At 43.5% G+C, this 21,469-nt stretch overlaps 1 protein-coding gene across 4 annotated transcripts in view; it reads right to left on the minus strand.

Moving 5' to 3' along the window:
• Nucleotides 1-21,469, minus strand: part of KLHL3 (kelch-like family member 3) — a 118,121-nt gene that overhangs the window by 54,080 nt on the left and 42,572 nt on the right. For all 4 annotated transcript variants that reach the window (XM_011969166.1, XM_011969168.1, XM_011969169.1 and 1 more), the window contains 2 exons: nucleotides 19,722-19,884; nucleotides 7,070-7,179 (listed from right to left, as the gene is read on the minus strand). In XM_011969166.1, the coding sequence (XP_011824556.1) occupies nucleotides 7,070-7,179; nucleotides 19,722-19,884 (273 nt within the window). The remainder of the gene's footprint in view (nucleotides 1-7,069; nucleotides 7,180-19,721; nucleotides 19,885-21,469) is intronic.

The raw sequence follows: 21,469 nt of genomic DNA on the forward strand, positions 1-21,469 counted from the left end.
TAATCCCAGCACTTTGGGAGGCCGAGACGGGCGGATCACGAGGTCAGGAGATCGAGACCATCCTGGCTAACATGGTGAAACTCCGTCTCTACTAAAAAAGTACAAAAAACTAGCCGGGCGTGTTGACGGGCACCTGTAGTCCCAGCTACTGGGGAGCCTGAGGCAGGAGAATGGCATGAACCTGGGAGGCAGAGCTTGCAGTGAGCCGAGATCACGCCACCGCACTCCAGCCTGGGCAACAGAGTGAGACTGTCTCAAAAAAAAAAAAAAAAATCTTGTAATATTGTCTTTATGGGATACAGTTAGGCAAATACTGACTTCAAGAAGAAAGTTCTCATTCCTTAAATCTCTTCACAGACTCCTACCCCATTCCCAGCCTCATCTCCCACCATACCCCATTGAAGATCCTTGATTCTCATCACAGAGGTTACTTTTCTCCCAAGAACAAACTATTCCAAACTTCCAAGTCTTCAGTAGGAATAGTCCTACTATTCCTCCAACCTAAATGGCTTTCCAAAATTCTACTCTCATTCTCCAAAGTTTAGCTCAAAGATTCTCTTTTCCATGATGTCTTTCCTATCCAACAACCTGGAATAAAATATTCCACGTGCTTTCCTTGAACTATAATTATAAGCAATTATTTCTCTTGGCCACATACTGTGGACACATGTTTTCAGTATGTCTGCCCACCAGACTATGAGCCCCTGAATAGTAATGACTAGCTGTCACTCATCTCTGTACCCCTCATCAGGGTGGGGATGCATTAATAAGGAGCGGGCCTTGAGAGGCAGACACACACAGCTTCACATCATGGAGTTGTCTACTGTTAATGAGCTGTGTCACCTCTCTGACCCTTAGTTTCTTCCTCTGCAAAATGAAGAGAGTAATCTCTGCCTTGCAACTTGTTGTGAGGGTAAGAAATGATGTTCCGAACGTCATGCTGGACAAGAAAAATCAGACACAAAAGCACACATGCACCATTGTTCAGTTTATATAAACTTCCAAAACGGGTAGAACTCATCCAACAGGTGAGAAGCCAAGAAGGTAGGTGCCCTTCCCAGGATAGGGGGTAGTAACTGGAAGGGGGTTCTGGGGTTTGTTTCTTGATCTGGGTGCTAGTTATGTGGGTATTTTACTTTGTAAAAAGTTTAGTTGTATACTTTATTTGTTTACTTCTCCATGAACTTACTTCAATACAAGCTTCCTGTTTAAAAAAAAATGATGTGTGAAATGTACCTGGAGAACACTGGTTGGTCATGGTAGATTTGGGGGCACAGTGCTGTGGTATTCTGTGCATGGGTGTCCTTTGGGAGAACACCCATTCTGTGCAAGAGTAACACCAAGGTAGGGCGTTAACAGATCACTGTTGGCAAGCTGAGAAGCTGGCAACTCTGATAACCTCAGAGTAAGGCAGGGCTGCCAACAGCTCGGCCTAGACAGCAGGGTACACCTGCTCAGTCACCTGGCAATGCCTCCACAGCAATCATGTAAGCCCAGGCCACCGGCTGAGGCTCTCCAGTCTGCCTCTCACAGCCTGCCTCCCACAACCACCTGGCTGGAAAGGCAAAGAATTCAGACAGAAGGGCATGGAACACCAATGATCCTGGGAGACAAGGGCCCAGTTGCTCCCAAGAAATAAGATATCAGAATTTGACCTGTAAAATGCAGTTTAAGGAGACAACAGCACATTTTAAAATGTGATAGTGCAAAGAGAAAGTAACCTGTAGTTCTTATTCCAGAACATACTTAACACTAATTTTTTAAAGAGACTTAATAAATTTCTCCCTGACCAGTATCTAAAATGCAGGCCATTTCCCTGTTAAGTCTCACTCAGAGGTGTCTCTGAAAAGCCTCAATAGTGTTTCATAAGAAGACATGGGATCTTGAGATGGAGAAATATATTTACCGGCTAGGAAAGCCAAGATTCAAAGAAGGCCAGTAAGTTGCTAGGTCCCAGAGCAATTCAACGGCAAAACTGTGCTCGAACTCAGGAGTCATATCTCTTTCCTTAGAGTGGATTTGTCCCAGAAGGTTGTTTACACTGCCCCTGGGTCACTGGTCACTGAGGATGTTCATGGCCAGAGCTGAACTTTGTGTCTCAAAAGGAAATACAATAAACATGCTGTCAGCTTACAGGCTTAGCCCTGACCCCTCAACACCCACCATATGGAAGAATCAGATGCCTTGCTTTAATCTTCTTGGCTTTGCCCTCAGAGTAGTGGAATGTATGATAGGTGCACCTGACAGCAATAACTTAAGCATACCCTGAGAATGACTCTACGGTCTACAAAGAATGTGTGTTCAGTGTTCCAAGCTAAGGAATCAAGAACCTGGAGATTCATTCCCTATCTATGAGGAACATCTGAACCCCAGCCCATCCTGGGAAACGCAGGCCATATCGGGGATTGAGGCCCTTTGTTTTGTGTTAAATGAAGGTTGCCAGGTGAAGGTCACCAGCAGGAGGGTGTTAAGTGAAAATGCTACATAAACTGCATGCATTTTACAAGCAGTTGCAATTTCCTGTCCAGCCTGCCACCACTGGACAGCCCGGTATGTAAGTGTCCTCAATAAACCCTAAGTCTTGTTTGCTGCCTCCAGGCCTCTTCTTCAACCTCTTGAACATGGTGCCATCCCTGTTGAAGTCAATAGGGGTCTGGCATGACATGAGGAAGGGGAAGGTCCTACACAATGAACTAGTGATTTTATGTAACTCCCATCACAACCATTTGACCTCTCTCAATAACAAGAATTCTAAAATAAAAACCACATGAAGGAAAAACAAGAGGGAAAATGGCAAGGATTCATGCCCTCCCCTACCCTCTAATTCCCCTATCTGTCCTTACTCTCTAGAAAACTGTTAAAATTATTCCCATAACCTCAGCTGGCTCAGTGCAGAGTCCAGCCCCAGTGTGCCTCAATCCCTTGGGGAACATCTGCTGAGTCCTTCCGTGGCACCTCCTGGGGCACTGAGTCAGGCACTGTGTGTGATACAAAGATGACTAAGGTACCCTCACAGCCCTCAAGGTGTTTGAGGGCAGTAGAGGAGATAAGGAATGGGAATGAGCAAAAGTAAGTGACATTGGAAGAAGAACAGTCTCTGAGCTCTGGGAGGGGTCCAGGCAGGGCTGGGGACACTGGGGAGCATGAGGTCACAATCACTCTCTGACTCTGCTAGGCACTGGGCCCCAGGTCACGCCAACAGCCCAGACCAATATGGGCACTGGGAAGACTTCCCCTTAAGAAAGGACCCAGTCAACAGTTATGACTACTACTAGGAGCAGTACTAGTAGTAATAACCATAATAATAGCAGCAATAACAACAGTATCTTACAGTAATGAACAGTTCCTCTATTCTAAGCACTTTTCATATATCATCCCATTTAATCCTCATAATCTTACAAGATAGATACTATACTACCATTACTCACCTTTTACAGATGAGAAAACTGAGCCATAGGGAGGTTCTTTTATTCGTTCTTTCAACAGCTATTTTTTCAGTGTCTACCGTGAACCTGATACCACTCCAGCAGTGACAAGCAGACAGACAAAATTCCTGTCTGTCTACTTGTAGATGGTACATACATTCTTGTGGGAGATAAACAACTTGCCCAGTGTTCTCAGCTTGTTTAAGTAGGGAACTCAAGATTCAAACTCAGCCCCTCTGACTGTACAACTTATACTTGCAAACTGCCAAGATGAAAGCTGCCTGTTACTTATACTCATCATTAATAGTAAAATATTACATTTCCTCTATTTTAAGATGCATGTGGGGCCGGGCGCGGTGGCTCAAGCCTGTAATCCCAGCACTTTGGGAGACCGAGACGGGCGGATCACGAGGTCAGGAGATCGAGACCATCCTGGCTAACACAGTGAAACCCCGTCTCTACTAAAAAATACAAAAAACTAGCCGGGCGAGGTGGCGGGCGCCTGTAGTCCCAGCTACTCGGGAGGCTGAGGCAGGAGAATGGCATAAACCCGGGACGCGGAGCTTGCAGTGAGCTGAGATCCGGCCACTGCATCCAGCCTGGGCGACAGAGCGAGACTCCGTCTCCAAAAAAAAATAAAAATAAAAAATAAAAAATAAAAAAGATGCATGTGTTTTTTACATGTTAATGTGTGAACTCTGGCTTCATTTTATAATATATGTTCAAAGAAATCTGTGGGCTGCACGCAGAGTAAGTCATAATTGCTGTTATGCTGTTAAGTGTGGATTTAGCAGAACACAAGTTATTTGATTACCAACCCAGTTGAGTTTTCTGCAACTGTTAACATTATATGCCATTGAATTTTAACTTAAGATTCCTAATATTACTTCAAATACATTTTAAAATTCCACTATAAAACAGTATTGAAAGGAAAGGTTATTATGCATGCAAGAGATTGCTTGTCACACACAATGTAATTAAAGGGGGTAGAAATCACTAAATCTCCTGGAGCAGACACAGAATTTTCAAAGCCTAAAGGACTAGCATTAAAATGAAAAACATCCAATTGTCAGAAGCTTCCAGCTATTTAACTTCCAGCAAGACATGATCAATTATGGAGAAATAAAACTATGAGGTTAGCCAAAGAGAAAATGTAGCCCAAGCCCCACTATTCTTTGATAAACCTCAAAATTACACTGCCAACCTTAACGGTACTAAAGGGATCAAGATCATGAAAAGCAGCACATAATTCTGAAGTTACATATAACTTCCAAGAAGCAAATATGAAATAGAACTTCGTTAATCTGAAAAATACCTATACTCCAAATTCTGGCTATACAGAAAGAGCAACTCATATGTAAGCATATGAATTATTGAGCAACACTGCAAACAATGTTTAAGTGTATACATTTAAAGTCATGTTTCTTTGTTTCTGGAAAGATATAATTAACTCAATGGCATATTTTACCATTATCAATGGCAAAATTGATACCATTATCATTATTAATGGTGCCTAAAAACAGATGATTGTGGCAATTACAATGACAACTGCCATTTATTGAGCACCTGCCAAACACTCTATTTGGTATTTTATATCCATTATCTCTAAGCCTCGTGACAACGCTATAGAGGAGGGACTCAGAATTCCCATTTTAAATTTAAGGAAACTAAGGTTGAAAGAGACTAGTGACTTCTCAAAGTCATATGGCCAGAAAGCAGACACTAGAACCAGGTTTGCCTGTGTCCAAAGCCCAAGTGGTTTTCAGGGCACTATAATGCCTCTCCCTATTAACAATCCACCCCTACTCCCACCCAGACACAGCAAGCACAGATTAGCCTTCATGTGCAGAAAACTTTCTATGATCTCAAGAGCAGGATGGGCCAGCATGAATTCAAAGTAATAGGGCCCCCCACTCTCAACCCACATACCCCAGGATGATTCAAATCCTGCTGTTTATGAGTGCTTCCATTTTCTCACTCTACACTTAGAACATAATCAAGGGGGCCCCAAATTGACCAACTGTCTCAATATTCACATAGCCAATCAACTGACTGGTTCATTCCTTCCAATTGTGCCAATTTGGTAGCAAAATCAGAGCAGACAGTAAATATGCTTGGTAAGAAGGAAGGGCATCCTCTCAGTTTCTGACCTTAAGGCAGGAAGGGTCCTATGTGCACATATGCATTCAAGGAGGCTGAGGCCTCCCTGAGCCTAAGGGAGAGTCCAGTTGATTGTGCCAGTCACCTTCTGGGGATCCATTGCTAATCTCAGGGAAGCCCACAGTTTTAACAAACGACTGTTTTTCTTCTTGATCAAACTTTTCCAGGATGGCAGGCAGGGGTTCGTGAATTCTACCCCATTCTCTGGACACGCGAATACAATTTCATCTCGTATATAAAATTCTTATCAATGTTTCTCCTGAAATATTCCCTCAAGAAAGAGCCTCAAGCTTGGATGCAAAGAGTGAACTGAGACATTCAAAAACCATGTATTGAGCATCTCTGAGGGTACAGAAAGGAATAAGATGTAGTCCCTACCATCAAGGAACTCAGTTGAATGTGGGAGGAGGATCAGCTCAGAACTAACTATGTACAATGAAAAGGAGAACAAGGTGAGTGTTATCCTGAAACACAGAGGAGGAAGGGATTAATTCCAGGTGCAGGGTAAATAATAAACTGGGATAATACTGGTTGAACACCTACTAGGTACCAAGGATTATACCAGGCATTTTACATATATTATCCCAATTAATTGCCTTGTGGAATATGTTCTAATACTATAATCCTCACTTTACAAAATGAGGAAACAAAGAAGAGGCAAAGTACCTCACCCAAGGTCCCATAACTAATTTGTAAATACTGGAGCTGAGATTTGGACCCTGCTGGCCAACACCGAAGCTTATGTTATTTTCACTATAGTAGACTACATCTACCAGCACAGAGACATTTTTCCTGGTAGAAGAGGAATCTGAATGTGCTTCCTCTTCTGTAATGTGGGGACAATAGCAATGCCTGCTTCACCGGGTTATCGTAGAGGGAATGAGCCCAAGAACATAAAGCACTCAGCATAGTGTTTGGCAAACTATAAGTGTTCAGTAAATAGTGACAGCTTTGTCGTCATCGTCATCACTGTCATTTCTTCTCTAAAGAGTCTAGAATGTAGCCGTCATGAGCCAGAAAGTCTTTTTTTTTTTTTTTTTTTTAAGGGATTTAAAAGAAAAAAAAGCTGTTGTTTTTCTCTGAAAGAAAAGAAAAGATTGGCCGGGCGCAGTGGCTCACATCTGTAATCCCAGCATTTTGGGAGGCCAAGGCAGGCGGATTGCCTGAGGTCAGGAGTTTGAGACCAGTCTGGTCAACATGGTGAAACCCTGTCTCTACTGAAAATACAAAAAATTAGCTGGGCATGGTGGCAGATGCCTATAACCCCAGCTACTCAGGAGGCTGAGGCAGAGGAATCACTTGAACCCGGGAGGCAGAGGTTGCAGTGAGCCAAGATCTCACCATTGCACTCCAGCCTGGGCGACACAGCGAGACTCCATCTCAAAAAAAAAAAAAAAGAAAGAAAAGATCTCACCAAACCACAAGTCCTTCCCATGACCACCTGACGAGTGAGGTTCCTGTTTCCCCAATGAGCCATGTCATACCTTCTCTTCTGAAGAAACGGTCAGCTTGTCGCTGGATATCAAGCTGCACACCTGGTCCAGACTCAGGCTAAGAAATTCTTCTCCTAGCATCACCTCTGGAAAGTGCTGCTCTGTTCAAAAAAAAAAAGCAGAACAAAACAAAGTTATAACACATTCCTGCCCTTCCAAGACAATCTGTGGGATTCACAGTAGAGTCCTGGAGGGGGCCGGGGGGGCCATGGAGGGAAAGGGAGTGAAACAAAGACAGAGACATCATGGCTGGAGGGAAACTTGCCTTTTAATTCAGCAGTGATGGCATCCACTATGATCCTCTGTCCTGAACATCAACACAGACGAAAATGGGGCAGACAGATCTGAGTTTGTATTTTTTCCATGCTCCATGAGATTAATAATAGCATTGCAGAAAAGCCTCACTGGGACCTGCCTCCATAATTGAGCTCATTTCCCCTCAGAGTGTAAGCTGGTGGAGTTGCAGACAGTGCACCCTGAAGCTCAGCCAAACAAAAATGGGTCAGAACTGTTGTGTGTCTGAGAGATCTCTGGGGGTTCTTATAGGAAGTCAACATTAGAAGGTCAGAAGACGGGATCATTCTTTCTTGCCCAAAGTCAAGCCTACTATTGTGAGTCTCTGGTTCATGAGGAGGCCCAATTAAGCATTCATCCAGGTGTGGTGGCAGCAAGGTGACCCCACCACCCCTAGAACAGTCGACGGAGCCAGGCCTATGGAACTGTAAGACAGAGGGGAATGTGGTGACAACTAGAATAAGATAAAACCCACAGGCCGAAGGTCCACAGAAGGGAAATGCCAGGAACAATTCCTACCCTGACATTTTTCCAGGTCATCATCCTGCTATTAGAGAATTATATTCACTGAAATGTCATCTACTTCAGAAAGAAGGAGTCTAGGTTCAAACCCTGGCTTTGCCATTTATGATTATGTTTTTGGGCCAACGGCATCATTGCTATATTGCCCAGGTTGGTCATGATCTCCTAGGCTCAAGTGATACTCCTGCCTCAGCCTCCTGAATAGCTGGGACTATAGACACAAGCCACTGCACCTGACTTCATTAACTTCATAAAAATCAAACAAATAATTTAAGATTTAAATCATTTCTTGTGAAAATCATTTTTAACTTTTTATATTGAAATAATTTCAGACCCAAAGAATTCTCACACAAATTTCTACCTTCATCCAGATTCCCTAAACGTGAATAGTTTATTCTCAAATACTGAGTTATAAATAATATTTTCCATCTTCCACTGGACAAAAAAGGCTCCCCACTTGCTCCACACCAGCCTATTGATATTACCATGGTCACAACTAAAGGTTGTCCATCTTGAAACTCAGAAATATTTACACATAATAAGACAAATCTGAAAGTCAGTTTCTTTATGAAGGGAACCAACTGTCAACATCAACATGGTAAGAAGCTGGTCTTTGCTTCTCTGTATATCAATACAAAAAAAAGCCTTTAATTTTTAAGTGAAACATTCAAAAAACCTTCTTAACTATGGAAATATTTAAGACTAGATAGTATTATTTTTTAAGTGTTCATTGCTAAAGATCTTAAAATAAAAGCAAGAGAGCAATCTTCTTTGGATGGTGAGAATTTGTTCTTGGGCTGGAGGCTGGGAAAGTACTGGATTCTCCCTCCACTCCCTTTCTGATCCAAAAAGTCTTTGAACCACAGTCCCCTGTCAACTGGTAACACCCAAGAAACAGCAGATAGAAACAGTAGTCACCACACAAGCCACCACACCATGAGCAAGCACAGGACATTGAGGCTCCCTGGACCAGCCACAGCTGAGCTCAGCAGGACCACATGGTTCTAAGGAGAGTCCCGCAAACCAGCACCAACATCTCTGGCCCAGAGCCACATCTGGCCTTCCCACATGTATCTTTGGCTGACCAAAAACCTGACAGCTGGAGAAGGGAAAAGAACAAGAGGAGGTAAGAAAGTAAAATTCTATGCTGTGAAATAAAAATTTCCTTAGAGCTCATAAGGCTGTAGATAGGCTTCGATTTTAAAAGGGAAGATAAAAGAAGTGCAGTAATGTATATTCTAGGTGATGTGGGGAACAAATTAGAAATCCTTAGAGATAAATCAAGACAGAAAGTAGTCAGCACCCCACCTCCATCTCTCTGTCCCTCCCCTGCTGCAAGGTTTGAATCTAAACCCTTTCTTTCTGAAGTGGGCCGCTTCTCTGCCCATCTGGAAACCTTCCATTGAAATCCCATTCAGAAATCCTCCCAGGAAGCAGTATCTAGTGGGGAAGGGGCAACAAGAGAAATAGCAGGCAGCAGCTTTTCACCCAGGGCTGGCACCCAGGGATCTGTGAGGTTTGTAGGGCATAAGCGGAAAGAGACAAAGAAAGGGATCAAAGAGGAAAATGCCTTCCCTTTTCCATTTAGTCTGAGGAGACAGGGGTAACCCCCAAAGTCTTTGAACTAGGGTCCCCTCTCTGTTAGCAACACTCAAGAAACAACAGGATAGAAAAGACAGAAACAGGATGCTCCAGCTCACTCCATTTCCTGGGAAATAGGATTTCCCCAGAAGACTTTGTATTCCAGTCAGCCCTCTCCACAGCTGCTTCCTGGAAAGAACCCACTTTGCTCCCAGAAGATACCTTCCTGAATCATCTTCTATTTTGAACAATTATTTGGGTTTTTTGTTTTGTTTTGCTTTTAATGTATTAATGGAGAATATAGTAAAGAGCCTTGGCTAAAGGGTCAGAAGACCTGGGCTCACGTCTTATAGTCACTTCTTCCCAGGCTTTGCCATCCATTTTATGAAGGATGAATATTATCAGCCTGTGTTCCCGCTTTCCAAAGTCCGGTTCTGTGAGCAGTAACTTTTTTCTTGAGATGGAGTTTCGCTCGTTGCCCAGGGTGGAATGCAATGGCACAATCTTGACTCACCGCAACCTCCGCCTCCCAGCCTCCCGAGTAGCTGAGATTACAGGTGTCCACAACCACACCCAGTTGATCTTTTGTATTTTTAGTAGAGACAAGGTTTCACCATGTTGGTCAGACTGGTCTCGAACTCCTGACCTCAGATGATTCACCCGCCTCAGTTACCCAAAGTGCTGAGATTACAGGTGTGAGCCACTGCGGCCAGCAGCACCACTCTTTAACAGAAAAGATTTTCTGTATAATCAAGATATCCCTTGGAGCCAGGCACAGTGGCTCACACCTATAATCCTAACACTTTAGAAGCCTGCGCAGGAAGATCATTTGAGGCCAGGGGTTCAAGACAGGCCTAGTCAATAAAGTGAGGCCCCCTCTCTATTACAAAAAAAAATGTAACACATCCTTTGGGACTGCAGGTCCTATGGGCAAGGCTGTGCACCTGCAAGATCTTAGAGACCAAATTTAATTCTATAGAATTCAGCAAACTGTCCAGTGATATAGGTTATTCAGTTCCTTGAGGCTGCAGGTTTCCCATATATTAAATGGAAATAATAATAGTACATATCTCATAAAGGTGATATGGGCATTAAATAAAGAAATAGATGTAACTCACATTTACTGAGTCCACTGCAGGTGCTAGATAACTCATAATGTATGATGTATCAAATGCAGCATTCCTTCAAAAATGAAGAAACTAGAACTGATGTCTACAAGCAGCCTACTGCCTCACAAGCAAGACAAAACAAGGCACCAATAACTCCATCCCAAAGTCTACCTCTCACATGACTCAGAGAGGTACTTTCAGTACAAACAAAGACAGGGAACAGGAAAATTCAGAGCATGTGTAAAGAACAGTAATAGTGAAGTCTAGCTAGAACCTAGGTGATGTCTTCATTCATCCAACAAAGGTTTGCTGAGCACTCCCTAAGTATGAGGAGCTCTGCCCGGCTTTTGGAGATGCAACGGAGAGGCAGACAAGGCTAGATTCTGGGGGAAGAATGCATGTGCCAGGGGGCATAGTACCTTTTAACCATGGGCTAGCCCTTGAAGGGTAACTCTCCAATAATAACTAACTTTTCTTATCGTTTTGCATCTTTTTCTTAAAGAGGAGTGGACACAGAGAAAAATAAGTCAGTTAATTAAGAGTTCTGGTTAAGAGTCGTAGTTAACCAGGCTTTACTATAAGTAACAAATATTGTTTAAGTTCCATATCCTGCTTGGTAAAACACAATGAGTATGTTCCTGTCCATGTGGATGGGAAATTATGGAGAAGAGGAAGAGGCACCATATAACTTTCAGTCTTTTCCCCATCCAAGCAACACAAACATATCTTCCCAATGTTAAAAGGATGATAAAATTTGGGTGATACATTCCCAGGCAAGGGCTTTCCCTGGGGATACAGTTGCATCTTGGAGAAAGTTGAGGCCATTTCCTAATACTAGCTAACATCATTCTAAGCGTTTTACATATATTATGTCTCTCAATCCCCACAAAAGCCCTACTAAAGTGAGTATCAACATCCCCATTTTACAGATGGAGAAACAGAAGCTCAGAAAGTCTAAGACATGTGCTTAGGTTTACAGAACAGTAAACCTGGTAGAGCCAGGTTTTGAAAACAAGACTGCCCAATTGTAATAACAAATATTCTGATGAGTGTCTTAGGTACCAAGATAAACACCAATCCTGAGCAGTCCACTGGGATAAAATTCAACACAAACATCAGAAAACCTTAAGAATCCCTCTCGGGGTGCTGGACATAGAAAGAGACAGAGAGAGGCATAGACAGAGGATATGCATCTAAAAACCTTTTTTTGGGGAAAAAATAGAATAATCTTAGTCCCTAAATTCCTAACTTCTTGGCATTTTGGAGTCAGTTCTGGGTTCAAATCTCAGACCTAACACCAGAATTAAGATATTTCCCTAATCCCTCCATCCACTAGGCCAGAGGAAATGATAGTCTTTGGGGTTCCCAAAGCCCCTCAAACAAGAAATAACAATCATATCCCTAATCACCCTGCTTTATTACATGAATCTTTCTATTCTATTGGGACTGGGAGCCCCATGAGGTCAGGGACCAAGTCTGTGTTATTTGAAGCTGAATTCTCAGTTTCCAGCATAATATCTGTATATATTGAGCTCTAAAATTATTACTGCACTTTCCTGACTGTTCTTCAAGACTGCCTAGGGCTCAGGCAACCTCTCAAGCTAGCCCCAGGACTATTCCTCTCTCTTCATGGAATGAAATAAACCTAAACCTTTGATCTGGTTCATCTAACCTACAAGCTTAGAACAAACGGAATGATGACCCATCTGTGACTTCCTTGACCTGCACAGATGAAATAAACCCCATAACAGCCATAATTCCCAGGGCCAGCAGCCCCAGGGAACAGGTGTGAGTGCCTCTGAACTGAACCACAGGTCACACCCTCAGGACAGACTGGCTGACACAGGTGGACACACAAACAAAATGGAAACATTTTGGCAGGGTGAAAAAATAAAATCACAGAACTGCCTTAAAACCCTCTCTTCTGCCCCCTATTACTCTGTTTTTAGAGGCCAGAGGCAAGCTTTCTTGAATCAATATTTAGCTTTCCAGGCTCACAGTTTCTCTGCTCTAGGGAAAAGGCTCAGCTCCCACAGGGAAGTAACAGAGACCTACCTTGATCTCTTCTCAGAAGGGTCATGACCACCAGCCCTCAGACTCTAAATATTATTACCTCCACACTCCCTGGGAAGGCAGGAAATAAGCTCTCTTTCCATGTTGCCTTACTCCAGAAATATTATGTGTTGTCCTCTCTCTCCTCTCTTTCTCTCTCTCTCTCTCTCTCTCTCTCACACACACACACACACACACACACACATGCACACACAGCCAAGGGCCATAACAGTGCTATTGATTCAACAGTGAGGTTCCCCATAACCCAGAAAATGGAACAAGGGAAGTTTCCTAAAATCCTAACAAAGAACAAGCAACGAAACCTATCTGTGTCTGCACTACTGCCTTATTTGCCACCTTCAAATTAGATGCAGAAAATCCAAGAGAGGCAGGAGTGAGGCAACCATCATGGAAAATAGGCTGAGCTGGTCTGGGTGGGTGAGAAATAAGTAGCGGGGCTTAGGACACAGACCTCTGCAGTCAACTGGCCTCCCTCTGGCCCTGCCACTTACAAGCTGTTAATATATGATCTTGGACAAGTTACTAAACCTCTCTGGGGTTTCAGTTTCTTCACCTATAAGCTGAGAAAATAATAACTATCTCTTATACTTAAGTGAACAAAATGAGGCCATGCCTATGAATCATGTAGCACCATTCCTGGCACCTAGCAAGTGTTCAAAACTGATAGAAATGCCCATCATTATCATCATCATTATTTCATGGTGACAAGTTAGCAGCAGCAATTTTAGAAGAGGACTCTCACTGAGTCAGAGATTTATGTTTTTTAATGCTTTTTCAAATTTTTCTGCTGCCCTTAATTTAATTACTTCATTCCATGATCTCAAATGACTCAATCAATCAAAAAAAGGCCATTTCTCTCCATGAGCACGTGAAATCCAATGGCTTTTCCATCCCATGGCTGGAGGTTTTCGCTTAGCTTTGGCAGCCTGATGTAAACAACATGTCCAAAGAATTTTAATTGCTACTTCATTAATGAAGTCCCATTAACATCCCTCCGAAACAGCTCTGCTGATGGCCCAGTGCATGGCTGTCCAATTACCAAACAACAAAGTCCCCATAAACCTAAGCCCTGGCCTCTGAGGTTAAAGATTAAGCAGTCCCTGGAAACAACAATAATGAGGTATAAGAAACAGGCTGTGAAAGACACTGGGGTCCATTTCCCAGCTACTAGCTGCCCAGGAAGACTGTGATGCCATTAGCTGAGGCAAGAGTCTGAGCAGTCAGCCTCTAAATGCAGGACCTACCCTCCCTACCTCATAATAACATATATCATAGCAAAGATCTGGGGGACTTCCCTGAGGGGGAAACTGAATCCAGAGGAAGCAGGAGGGACTGCCACAGCAGGAAGAGACAGGGCCCTTCCAAACAGGAAACGAAATAGGCAGCTGGACATAGAGATGAAGCTTCAGCCCCCACAAAGTTGTGCTCTCCCTGGAAAAGCCAAGGACCTATCAGAAGACAAGAACTGGCTTTAAAATAAAGTCACATTTGTTTAGAGAGCAAGTTGGCAAAATCTATCAAAAAAATTTTTAATGTATACTCTCTTTGATCCAGCAATTATGCTACTAAGATTGTACCCTATAGGTATATTAGCAAGTATACTCCAAAATATTATGTATAAGAATTCTCACTGAAGCATTTTAAATAAAAGAAAAAACTGGAAACATTAATGTCCATCACTAGAAGACTGGTTAAATAAATTATACTCCATCCATGTGATACAGCAGGTTAAAAGAATAAGATATAGCCATACACAAGGGTCTGGAAATAATTGCAAGATTTGTATTGTCAAACAAAAGTACAATGAGTACAGAGTGCTTCTGTTTGTGCAAGTTAAAAAGCATAATATATAAATTCTGTGGGGTTACCAAGGATCTCCCCACTTCAGAGAGACAGCCTGGGAGAAGACTGGCTTTGCATTTTATACCTCTATGTACTGTTTGCATTTTTTGGTCAAGAGTATAAATTGCTTTTATTGAATATATTACCTACATTTCTCAAACAATGGTATAGAAATGTATCTGCTAACATGGAAAGACATTCAGAATATACTGCTAACAAGTTTCTTTAAGAGATGGGGTATCTTGCTATGTTCCCCAGGCTGGACTCAAATTCCTGGGCTCAAGCTATGCATGATAGCTTGAGCTATCAACCTCAACCTCCCAAGTAGCTGGGACTACAGGCACCTGCTACTGTACCTGGCTAGAATTTTTTTAAACTGGAAAGCATACATGTACAATGAAAAAGATCTGGAAGGATACACATCAAGGTGCTGCTGGCAGTTCTCTCTCGGTAGGATTGTGGTATATTCTTCCCACCCGTGTGCTTTTTCTGTAATAGTCAGGGATGAGTTTTTATTAAAATAGCAATAACAACAACAATAATAACAACAAAAAAAGAAAGCTTTTTAGAGAAGGAAAAGAAAGAGGATTCAGCAGCAAAACTGGAATCTACAGACAAGTGAAGGCAAAGCAAAGCTAGCCAGAAACTGGAAAGAGTAGGGGAGGCTGCACAGAACATACCTGCCTGCAGTAGACATCTAGATAAAAAGAAACCAAAACCAGAAGTACTGGAAATCCTTCTTCCCACAAAGTGCATGTGGTCTGCAACAGCAGTGACCTGAGGATTCCTGTCTTTCCTGCCTGGACCCAACTCTGAGGCTCCCTCACTGCAGATGATGAAGCTGGGAAGGAGGCTCCACAGCACAGCCTCAGTGGTGTCTACTTCCATAGAATGCTCTCCTCCCCATTCCCCCTGTTCCCTAGATGATCCTGGAAACAGGATAGGATGTGCTACTCCCAGGATAGAGAGGAGAAAATAGGCTCAGGATTATTCAGCTCCAAAGTGTTAGCTGGTCTGATTCCTAGTTCTGATCTGGAAGGTCTCCTTGTAGTTTGTTGGCATGAAGTACCTTCTAACTCAAGGCCTGGGTCCAGGGAGGCCTCTGACCACAGAGACCAATGCTTTCCCTTGTGTGTGACCCTAGTGGGTGCCTGCACCCCTGCACTTACAGTAGAGTGAGGTCACAGGTCTGTCTCAAGAGGCAGCGATGGCAGAGAACCCCAGGCTCCATCTAAAGTCAAGGGTACAAGGAAAAAAGCAGGCCCACATCAGTGGGTGGGTTCAAGTGTGTAAGCATAGATAATCATTTTCTACTTCTTCTCTAAATACTGCAAAATCTAACCTTCATTCCCTTCTTCTAACATCTTTGCATCATAGCCTTATCTTCTGCATTATACTACTTTAAAAATATTACCTCCCTAGTGTGCAGAGCAGAGTGGGCTGCAGAGAAAGCTACCCAGGAGAGGATCACAGGCTCCACAGAAGGCCTACATAACAGGGAGGAGGCTCTCAGCCTGAAGATCATGCTGACCCAGCCAGGGAAAGTAGGAGGGCCTACTCACTCATGCAGTGAGGGAACAGGCTCCATGTGTCTGGGAGGAAGTCACCCGACAGGGAAGAGAAGCACCCACATGGTGCTTCCTCCATCCCAAGATGACGACATACCCTGTGTCTAGCGGACAGCTGGATGTCTGTCTACACTGTCTGATTGTTGGGATTTGGTGACTACATTGCACAGGCTTCCAGGAACATGCTTTCAATGGAAAATGCCAACTCTAGCCACATGCACGCCTCAGTTACTGATTCACAGGGCGTCCTTATGTCCAAACTGGGCCTAGAAGCTGTAGAATGTAATAAACACTGGCTCTGGAGTCAGCACTGCCTGGGCTTGAATCCTGCCTTCTGTCCCATCTGTCACGATGTGACCTCAACAAATTACTTCACCTCTCTATGCCCTGGTTTCCTCAGCTATCATATGCATTAAATGGGATGATGCCAATAAAATGCTTAGCATAGGGTATGACCCAAAGGGAGAGCTCAAGAAACACTGGCTAAGAATAATTCATCAGGATGTCTGCATACACACACCCATAATGCGGACAGAACACAATCACTATGACAGCAACAGGACTAAGGAACACCAGAATGATGGATGTGTTCCTAGCTGCATCTGCTGCACTCTCCCACAGATGAGTCTCATCATCATAGAGTGAAAGGGGCAAAGGGAGAAAACACAGACATTGAAAGTTGGGAAAAGACAGGCGAGAAGAGCCTGGGAGCCCTATTAAAGGTGGGGATTCACATTAGAGAAATGCACATCAAAACTACCAAGTGATACCATCTCACACCAGTCAGGATGGCTATTATTAAAATGTCAAAAAACAACAGATGCCGGCAAGGTTGCAGAGAAAAGGGAATGCTTATATACTGCGAGTGGGAATGTAAATTAATTCAGCTACTGTGGAAAACAGTCTTGAGATTTCTCAAAGAACTAAAAATAGAACCACCATTTGACCCAGCAACCCCATTACTGGGTATATACCCAAAGGAGAATAAATTGTTCTACCAAAAGACACATGCACACATACGTTCATTAAGCACTATTCACAATAGCAAAGACATGCAATCAATCTAGGTGTCCATCCACAATGGATTGGATAAAGAAAATGTGGTACATACACACCATGGAATACTATGCAGCCATAAAAAAAAGAACAAAATCATGTCCTTTGCAGGAACATGTACACAGCTGGAGGCCATTATCCTAAGTTAATTAACACAGAAGCAGAACACCAAATATCATGTTTTCACTTGTAAGTGGGAACTAAACCCCAGGTGCCCATGGACATAAAGATGGGAACAACAGACACTGGGGACTCCAAAAGGAGTAGGGGCAAGGGCTGATAAATTTCCTATTGGGTACTATGTTCACCATCTAAGTAATGGGATCAACAGAAGCCAAAACTCAGCATCACACAATATACAAATGTAACAAACCTGTACAAGTACCTCTTGAATCTAGAATGTAATTTTAAATTTTAAAAAAGGTGGGGATTCAGTATACTCCCCAAACCTCAGACAACCATACCAGCCAATTAGGGCGGGATATGTGCTAGGTGTGCACACACATGTATGCACACACTATGTGGAAGGAGAGGGCTGGTAAGAAGAGATGCAGAAGAAGGAGACAGAGAATTTCTGACATCTAAGCACTCTCCCTTTGCCACTGCACTAGCAAATATTTGTGAAAACAATCTGCAGAGAAAATGTTTGCCTTAGCAAAGAGCTTGGCTCCTGCTAAAGCAAAGCCTTAGCACATCCATCCATCTAGAAAGTGACCTCTTCAAAGGCTTCACTGGGAACCCTCCCCAGGGCTCCCTAAGCGAAGGTGGAAAGGCAGTGGAGAATATGCAGGGAAAAGAGAGCACAGGAACAGCAGAGAGGCAGAAGGGTCAAGGTTCAGAACCAGAAAGAATCAGCAGGACTCAGAATTGAGGCTACTGGGTAATGTCCTTCACAAAAATCATCATATAAAGACTATCTTTACAAGTCTTCAGAAAGAAGACTTGCTTGTGCCTTCAGAAACAGGCTGCAGGGAGACATAAGAGTCTCTGCAGGCTCCTGGGGTCAGGGACTTAATCAGAGAGAAAAAGCATGCCAAGGAACAGAGCAAATGCTTGTTGCTTTGTTGACCAAGAGGCTAGCACAGCACAGGTAGCTAGCTGGCAGGTGGGCCGCCAGTAGGTCCTCAGCTAATTTCCAGACACTGGCTGAACAGGAGACACTGAACAGAATAGCAGCCATGACAGTGCTTGAGCAGGGGGAAGAAGGAGGTGCTTTATTGCAAGGGAAGAAGGTGGCCATGACTGAATTTATCAATTTAAATGATCAGACCTATTTCCTAGTCATTCATCATCTTTCCTCAGGCTGGAACAAGTGGCAATGAAGATTTCTTTCCAGCTAGCTAAATAAACATGGTGGACTGAATATAAATGTTCATTTCTACTCCCTCCCAAAACCCCATTAAAATAATAGAATGACAAGCTCTAGCACAGAGAACATCTCCAAGAAAAATAAGTGAACCAACAGATTATCTGATGCATTGAGGACTGTTCTAACAAGAAGTAGTGGTAGAACCATACACTATGCAAGAGAAAAAGACAATTACTAACTGCCCTTCTGATTAAAGTTTTCTGATTTAAAAAACACTATAATTGTAATAGATGACTTAGTTCAGTTGTGGAAATTATATTTGGACAATAAAGACGGGGATGGTTGCATGTGTATAAGGGGAAAGTCTGCAAAAGCTCAATCTTATTCTTCTGGAGAAGTCAACAAATAATATCTAAAACTAATAAATCAAAGAATAGCAGTTATACATATTATTTTGATAAATGGAGGTGAGTAGTAGATGAAGTAGCTTTTAGCTGGATCAGAACCAGGATTTTAATTCCTAAAGGATTGAAAGTGAGTGGCTCTGGAGCACAAGACTTGGTGTGGAAAGGTGGAGCAGGGCACTCCTCATCATTACAAGCCCTGCAATAGTACGTGACTTTTTTTTTTTTTTTAAGACACAGTCTCGTTCTGTCGCCCAGGCTGGAGTGCAGTGGCACAGTCTCGGCTCACTGCAAGCTCCGCCTCCCGGGTTCACGTCATTCTCCTGCCTCAGCCTCCCAAGTAGCTGGGACTACAGGTGCCCGCCACCACGCCCAGCTAATTTTTTTTTTTGTATTTTTAATAGAGACGGGGGTTTCACCATGTTAGCCAGGATAGTCTCAATCTCCTGACCTTGTGATCCGCCTGTCTTGGCCTCCCAAAGTGCTGGGATTACAGGCGTGAGCCACCGCGCCCAGCCAGTACGTGACTTTTAAAAGAATGTTCATGGAACACTCAGAAAAAAACAAAAGTTTTCTTAATAATAACAAGACCTAGCTCAAGACCTAGCTCAGTTTGCTCTCCCCACCGCCCAAGTCTTCTTGGATCTCCTTCCTCTACTCTAGTGAAAATTACTGTCTGTACCATCCCCTTGGCAATCAATCATTTTCCACTTGGCAATGAGCTAAACTCTCCTATCATTAATTATCTGTCCACCTGTATCCCTACCTAAATCATAGCTGCTTCACAGCAGAGACCACTTCTCATAATCTTTGAGGAGTCTGCAGAAGACCAGGTGATTAGATCCACAAACTCGGAGGAGGTGCAGCAGTCCGGCTCCCCCTTACCTGCGTAGGCATTGGCCTGCTGCAGAAGGTCAGTGCAGGTGTGCACATCTGCAAACGCACGGATGCCCAGGCAATTGGTGGGATGCAACTGAGACTGCAGGAAGTCACAGCAGTTCTGCCGAACATCCATGAGCTGCAGCAAGCTGGCTGCCGGAAGCAGCACCTGCAAGAGAAAGTGACATTCTCAGACATTGGCTCCTACTGGCAGGGACTCATCCCCTTTTTCCTATCATATCACTTCCATGCTCAAGATCTTTTCATGGCTCTCCACTGCCTGCCCAATAAGTCCAAACTTCCTAGCCTGCTTTCCAGCCTTATTTCCCACTACTCTGCACTTCATGGACCCTAAACACCAGCAGATTCTCTGTATCCCTACAGCCATGCTTCCCAGTCTTTAATTCCCTGGGGATCTCATTAAAATACAGATTCTAACTCATTAGGTCTAGGATGGGATCTGAGAGCCTGCATTTCTAATAAGAACCCAAGTGATACTTGCAGTTGCTGGTCCACAAACCACACTCTGAGTAACAAAACTCTACACACACACACACACACACACACACACACACACACACACACACACACAATGGTTCTCATGCTGGGCTGCAAACTGGAATTACCTTAAGAGTTTTAAAACTACTGATGCCTGGGTCTTGCCCTAAAAGAATCTAACTTAATAGGTATAGAGTGTGGCCTGGACATTAAGATGGTTTTTAAAGCTCCCCAGGTGCTTCTAATGTACAGCCACATTTGAGAGCCACTGCCCCACAACCTTCAGTGTACTGTCCTCATTCAGAAAGGTACTTAATGAATTATTAACTACTGAACATCTATGTGCCAGGCACTAGTTTAGGCTCTGGGATTCAGGGGTAAGCAAGAGAAACCAGATCCTATTCTCCTGGATCTTAGAGTCTACTGGAACAAGATTCATCCCAAATCCCTCAGGACTCAAGCAACGACACTTCATTCTCCCATCGAACAGATACAAAGCAAAGAACATCTTTGGGTACATTCTTAGAGAAAGGATGGCTAAGTTTCCATTTAAAAGGTCACAGGACACATGACTACTTATACTATATGCTGGAAGACAGAAATAATTCTTGCTCAGGTATATGTGCATGTGTTTTTCCTAAGGGTCAGGGAAGACTGGCTTGAGCAGGCCCGCTGGGTGCTCAGACAGCCAACCTCTGTCAAGTTTCCCTAGGACTTTCCCTCAGCTGCTGAAGCCTGCCTCTAGGTCAAACATACAGGACAAAAGGCCAAAGTCCTGTCCCACTTCAGCTCTGCTACCCTGACCTTCACCTATGGAAGCAGCAGATAGTCTGAGAATTATTTTCCAAAAAGAAATTTATTTAAAAAACACACTGCAGAAGAGCTTGATTTAAGGCTGCTTATCTTGGGGACCCCGGCATCCACTTCACCCCAGAATAATCCCCTTGCCCCAGTCCGTTGCTCTTAGCTCCTGCCCTGGCTCTGAGACAGAGTGACTGAGCCAGCTACACTCTAGCTGTTCCCATCCACAAGGGCTTGCCCAGGAAGATATGGGCTGCAGATGTATTTGTTTTCTTGATTCAGGACACTTAAAAAAGACTTCTTTTTTTTTTTTAAGTGATTTAAATTCTGGACTCTGACTTTCTCCCAAGACAGGTCTGAGTCCTCAGCTCTGACTCTCATCACTTTTATGTACTCAGGCCAAAAACTCTGCCCCACTGCCCATTTGGGGGCTTTGTCCCTCCACTGGGGTTACC

This window comes from Mandrillus leucophaeus, unplaced genomic scaffold (genome assembly GCF_000951045.1).
Source record: "Mandrillus leucophaeus isolate KB7577 unplaced genomic scaffold, Mleu.le_1.0 Scaffold88, whole genome shotgun sequence".
Classification (NCBI taxonomy): domain Eukaryota; kingdom Metazoa; phylum Chordata; class Mammalia; order Primates; family Cercopithecidae; genus Mandrillus; species Mandrillus leucophaeus.